The sequence below is a fragment of the Salvelinus alpinus genome, chromosome 17 (genome assembly GCF_045679555.1).
Source record: "Salvelinus alpinus chromosome 17, SLU_Salpinus.1, whole genome shotgun sequence".
NCBI classification, from domain to species: domain Eukaryota; kingdom Metazoa; phylum Chordata; class Actinopteri; order Salmoniformes; family Salmonidae; genus Salvelinus; species Salvelinus alpinus.
This window is the reverse complement of record NC_092102.1, coordinates 44,789,925-44,796,136: the sequence shown is the minus strand read 5'-3', so window position 1 is coordinate 44,796,136 and position 6,212 is coordinate 44,789,925. Positions and strand designations below refer to the sequence as shown.

General features: G+C 45.9%; 2 protein-coding genes across 3 annotated transcripts in view; both read left to right on the top strand.

The window, feature by feature from the left end:
- The window catches only part of LOC139543200 (keratin-associated protein 4-3-like), a 9,929-nt gene extending 7,164 nt beyond the window's left edge, over positions 1-2,765 (top strand). The window contains exons 2-3 of the mRNA XM_071349468.1: positions 1,683-2,173; positions 2,695-2,765. Of these exons, the coding sequence (XP_071205569.1) occupies positions 1,683-2,173; positions 2,695-2,765 (562 nt within the window). The remainder of the gene's footprint in view (positions 1-1,682; positions 2,174-2,694) is intronic.
- Positions 1-6,212, top strand: part of LOC139543015 (laminin subunit beta-2-like) — a 72,446-nt gene that overhangs the window by 17,625 nt on the left and 48,609 nt on the right. For both annotated transcript variants that reach the window (XM_071349105.1, XM_071349104.1), the window contains exon 3: positions 3,359-3,528. In XM_071349105.1, coding sequence (XP_071205206.1) covers positions 3,359-3,528 — 170 coding nt within the window. The remainder of the gene's footprint in view (positions 1-3,358; positions 3,529-6,212) is intronic.

Here is a 6,212-nt window from a genome sequence, read left to right as displayed (position 1 = left end):
GGAGGGGTGTGTGGCGAAGATATAAGCGAGTTTCTCTCAAGACCGGCTTAACTGTCTCCCGCCAAATTCTTGCACATCCATTGTTTTCGTTGTGTGAATTGTTTGCCCTTTGATTGTTTATTTTGATCAATTCTCCATGACTTATATCACAAGTAGTAAACATATGTCAATCAATCAAATGTACTTATAAAAGCCCTTTTTTACATCAGCAGATGTCACAAAGTGCTTACACAGAAACCCAGCCTAAAACCCCAAACAGCAAGCGATGTAGATGTAGACCGAGAATTGGTTAAAAAGAATCGGTCGAGTCGAGACGTACAGAAAAGGATGCAGACGGGCTGAGTAGAGAGATGAATGCAATTAAAATCATTTATCATATTTTTATTTGCCGGCTTTATGTATTCTGACTTAGTTGACAATATCATTTATAGTCCTACTGCTGCATTGGCCTATAAGCCAATGGTGGAAAAAGTACTAAATTGTCATGCTTGAGTAAAAGTAAAGATACCTTAATAGATAATGACTCAATAAAAGTGAAACCAGACTACACAATTTTTATTTTATTTTTTGACGGATAGCCAGGGGCACACTACAACACTCAGACATAATTACAGATAGCCAGGGGCACACTACAACACTCAGACATCATTACAGATAGCCAGGGGCACACTACAACACTCAGACATCATTACAGATAGCCAGGGGCACACTACAACACTCAGACATCATTACAGATAGCCAGGGGCACACTACAACACTCAGACATCATTACGGATAGCCAGGGGCACACTACAACACTCAGACATAATTTACAAGTAAAGCATTTGTGTTTAGTGAGTTCGCCAATTCAGAGGCAGTAGGGATGACCAGGGATGTTCTCTTGATAGGTGTGTGAATTGGACCATTTTCCTGTCAAAATGTAACGAGTACTTTTGGGTGTCAGGGAAGATGTATGGAGTAAAACGTCCCGTGATGATCCTCAATAAGCACGAAGGTCAAATGTATTTCCATCAATTGATAAAAAACATAATTTAGCAATGAGATTTTTTCCTCGCGGCCATTTTGGCAGGCAACAGCTTTTCATTTTTTTTTATCAGCCAAAAGCCGGCAATTGCTGGCTAACGGAAACCCTTCCCCACACACATTTAATCTAGCAAGTCACACAAACACGCATGCACATACACACGCAAACAGACTAACACACACAGACGCGCACAGACAAGCTCACATGCACACACACACACACACACACACACACACACACACACACACACACACACACACACACACACACACACACACACACACACACACACACACACACACACACACACACACACACACACACACACTCACTTTCCTGCTGTGCTGGCCTCGTTAACCTCCCAGTTGACCTTTGGCTATGTCTCCACGTTGATCTGCTGTAGGTTGAGCTGCTGTAGGTTGAGCTGCTGTAGGTTAAGCTGCTATAGGTTGAGTTGCTGTAGGTTGAGCTGCTGTAGGTTGAGCTGCTATAGGTTGAGTTGCTGTAGGTTGAGCTGCTGTAGGTTGAGCTGCTATAGGTTGAGCTGCTATAGGTTGAGTTGCTGTAGGTTGAGCTGCTGTAGGTTGAGCTGCTGTAGGTTGAGCTGCTGTAGGTTGAGTTGCTGTAGGTTGAGCTGCTTTAGGTTGAGCTGCTTTAGGTTGAGCTGCTGTAGGTTGAGCTGCTGTAGGTTGAGTTGCTGTAGGTTGAGCTGCTGTAGGTTGAGCTGCTGTAGGTTGAGCTGCTGTAGGTTGAGCTGCTGTAGGTTGAGCTGCTGTAGGTTGAGCTGCTGTAGGTTGAGTTGCTGTAGGTTGAGCTGCTGTAGGTTGAGTTGCTGTAGGTTGAGCTGCTGTAGGTTGAGCTGCTTTAGGTTGAGCTGCTGTAGGTTGAGTTGCTGTAGGTTGAGCTGCTGTAGGTTGAGCTGCTGTAGGTTGAGTTGCTGTAGGTTGAGCTGCTGTAGGTTGAGCTGCTGTAGGTTGAGCTGCTGTAGGTTGAGCTGCTGTAGGTTGAGCTGCTTTAGGTTGAGCTGCTGTAGGTTGAGTTGCTGTAGGTTGAGCTGCTGTAGGTTGAGCTGCTGTAGGTTGAGTTGCTGTAGGTTGAGCTGCTGTAGGTTGAGCTGCTGTAGGTTGAGCTGCTGTAGGTTGAGCTGCTGTAGGTTGAGTTGCTGTAGGTTGAGTTGCTGTAGGTTGAGTGGGCATGTCAGGTCAACCATTCTTGACCAGCAGAGGGAGCCCCAGCTAACCAGTACATTCCCCAAACGATAGTGCAGAGCGATTAGTGCTTTTTGAGGTCGGTTCGATAATAGAAAAATTATCACAGTTTTCTTTTCGGTTTCCCACATTTAAAGGCATTATGCCTTATGTGGGTTGAATGCTGTAACAATAGCATAAAACTATCAATAAAAGTCCCATGATGGTAGTGACTTCCCATTACGGCTTATCACTTATCGCTAACCATCATTTATTCACATTACTTTACTTTTATAAAATATTTAAGTTGTTGTGTATATTACAATTGTTTTAAGTTTATTTGAGTTTGTTATTTAATTCCAAGTCCTTGTCTCATAATTGCTGTCTGACCAAATCCCTATTTTAGTAGTTCTTCAAAGTAAATATGGCATACTTTTATGACTGCTCAATACCAACTGTCAATCTTGGATCGTGTATTTTCAGGTAGATATACCTCACGAAGCAGCTGCTTCCTATCCCTCATCTCTTCTCTCCATCTTAGACCGGACAAGTAGGCGCGCAATGGATTATGATTATGGTCGGTAAACTATGTAGAATATTGGCCTATTAGAAACTACAACTCCCTAATACATCATACCATTCGTGCTTGATTTATCTCTAGAGAAACTACAACTCCCTACTACATCACACAGTTCAGTCTGGATCTGATTTATCTCTAGAGAAACTGTGCATTGCGCTCACAGAAAAAAAACAAATGAAATGGAATTCAAATAATTTAACGACTTCGGTCAATTTGTTGTTTAAAAAACGAAAAAATAACAAGCATTTCGGTTGATTGCTCATCACTACCAAAAGATAATCTATGTGTTTTTTCAACATTGGTAAGTAGCAGCGACTTCAGTTGGGCTCTGTTTTGGTTTCTGGATTAAACGTAGGCCCACTTCCTCTTTTGACTTCCTTTTCCTGTACTGATTAGAGTTCAAATGGTCCTCTAATGTCTTGCCAGACATGAAAGAGAGAGAGAGAGAGATATCTAGCAAACCTTAACTTAATTTCTTCACTCTAAGCGACTTTCTGCTATAACGCCCAGCTGTGGTGTCATTTCCTGTCCTTTGTTAACATCCTCTCCTTTTTCTTTATTCTCCAGCCCTAGCCTACGCCACCGCCCAGGTGCCCGACCACGCCCACGGCTGTACCCATGGCAGCTGTTACCCCGCAACGGGAGACCTCTTGGTGGGCCGTGAGAAGAGCCTGAAGGCCTCGTCTACCTGTGGCTCCAGGAAGAAAGAGCCTTACTGTATCGTCAGTCATCTACAGGCAAGTGATGTTTCTCTGTCTGTGTGTGTGTGTGTGTGTGTGTGTGTGTGTGTGTGTGTGTGTGTGTGTGTGTGTGTGTGTGTGTGTGTGTGTGTGTGTGTGTGTGTGTGTGTGCGTGCGTGCGTGCGCGCGCGTGCGTGCGTGCGTGTGTACCCAACATCCTCTCACCTACCATCTCACCTCCTTCTGTCCCGAGCTTCTGTTTGACCCCTGACCTGTGTCACCTCTGACTCCTAACCTCTGACCCCGATTGTGCTTTTTTGTTCGTTTATTTGTGTTGTTTGCAACTGGTGATTACTCACCACGGACTAGCAGAATCCTTTTTTGTCCTTTAACGAGTCTGACGAGGCCGACGCGAACGATATACTGTTTTCTTGGGAACAGGCCCAGATCCCCGTGATTTGCGTGAAGAGGAGGCGGAGAAAACGGGGGCCGGAGGGCGGGCTGCCTTCTGAGAATTCGTAGGCGATCGAATAAACCCCCACTTCCTTCCTTTCTGTTAGCAAACTTGCAATCTTTGTAGAATAAAATAGATGACATACGCAGAAGATTAAACTACCAACCGGACATTCAAAACTGTAGTATCTTATGCTTCACGGAGTCGTGGCTGAACGACGACATTATCAACATACAGCTGGCTGGTTATACGCTGCAATGGCAAGATAGAGCAGCGGCGTCTGGTAAGACAAGGGGCGGCGGACTATGTATTTTTGTAAATAACAGCTGGTGCACAATATCTAAGGAAGTCTTGAGCTATTGCTCGCCTGAGGTAGAGTATCTCATGATAAACTGTAGACCACACTACCTACCTAGAGAGTTTTCATCTGTATTTTTTGTAGCTGTTTACATGCCACCACGGTCAGAGGCTGGCACTAAGACAGCATTGAATGAGCTATATTCCGCCAAAAGCAAACAAGAAAACGCTCACCCAGAGGCGGCGCTCCCAGTAGCAGTGGACTTTAATGCAGGGAAACTTAAATCTGTTTTACCAAATTTCTATCAGCATGTTAAATGTGCAACCAGTGGGAAAAAAACTCTGGACCACCTTTACTCCACACACAGAGACGCATATAAAGCTCTCCCTCACCCTCCATTTGGCAAATCTGACCATAATTCTATCCTCCTGATTCCTGCTTGCAAGCTAAAATTAAAGCAGGAAGCACCAGTGACTAGATCAATAAAAAAGTGGTCAGATGAAGCAGTTGCTAAGCTACAGGACTGTTTTGCTAGCACAGACTGGAATATGTTCCGGGATTCCTCTAATGGCATTGAGGAGTACACCACATCAGTCACTGGCTTCATCAATAAGTGCATTGAGGACGTCATCCCCACAGTGATCGTACTTACATACCCCAACTAGAAGCCATGGATTACAGGCAACATCCGCACTGAGCTAAAGGCTAGAGCTGCCGCTTTCAAAGAGCAGGACTCTAACCCGGAAGCTTATAAGAAATCCCGCTATGCTCTCCAACGAACCATCAAACAGTTAAAGCATCAATACGGGACTAAGATCAAATCGTACTACACCGGCTCTGACGCTCGTCGGATGTGGCAGGGCCTGCAAACCATTACAGACTACAAAGGGAAGCACAGCCGAGAGCTGACCAGTGACACGAGCTTTCCAGACGAGCTAAACTACTTCTATGCTCGCTTCGAGGCAAATAACACTGAAAAATGCATGAGAGCAGCAGCTGTTCCAGAAGACTGTGTGATCACGCTCTCTGCAGCCGATGTGAGTAAGACCTTTAAACAGGTCAACATTCACAAAGCCGCAGGGCCAGATGGATAACCAGGACGTGTACTGCGAGCATGCACTGACCAGTTGGCAAGTGTCTACACTGACATTTTCAACCTCTCCCTGTCCGAGTCTGTAATACCAACATGTTTTAAGCAGACCACCATAGTACCTGTGTCCAAGAACACTAAGGTAACCTGCCTAAACAACTATCGACCCCTGGCACTCACGTCTGTAGCCATGAAGGGCTTCGAAAGGCTGGTCATGGCTCACATCACCACCATTATCCCAGAAGCCCAAGACCCACTCAATTTGCATAACACCCCAACAGATCCACAGATGATGCAGTCTCTATTGCACTCCACACTGCCCTTTCCCACCTGGACGAAAGGAACACCTATGTGAGAATGCTATTCATAGACTACAGCTCAGCGGTCAACACGATAGTGCCCTCAAAGCTCATTAATAAGCTAAGGACCCTGGGACTAAACACCTCCCTCTGCAACTGGATCCTGGACTTCCTGACGGGCCACCCCAGGTGGTAAGGGTAGGTAACAACACATCCGCCACGCTGATCCTCAACACAGGTGCCCCTCAGGGGTGCGTGCTCAGTCACCTCCTGTATTCCCTGTTCACTCATGACTGCACGGCTAGGCACGACTCCAACACCATCATTAAGTTTGCCGATGGTTCTACAGCAGCACCATCGAGAGCATCCTGACTGGTTGCATCACTGCCTGATATGGCAACTGCTCGGCCTCCGACCGCAAGGCACTACAGAGCGTAGTGTGAATGGCCCAGTACATCACTGAGGCCAAGCTTCCTGCCATCCAGGACCTCTATACCAGGCGGTGTCAGAGGAAGGCCCTAGAAATTGTCAAAGACTCCAGCCACCCTAGTCATAGACTGTTCTCTCTGCTACCACACGACAAGCGGTACCGGATCTCCA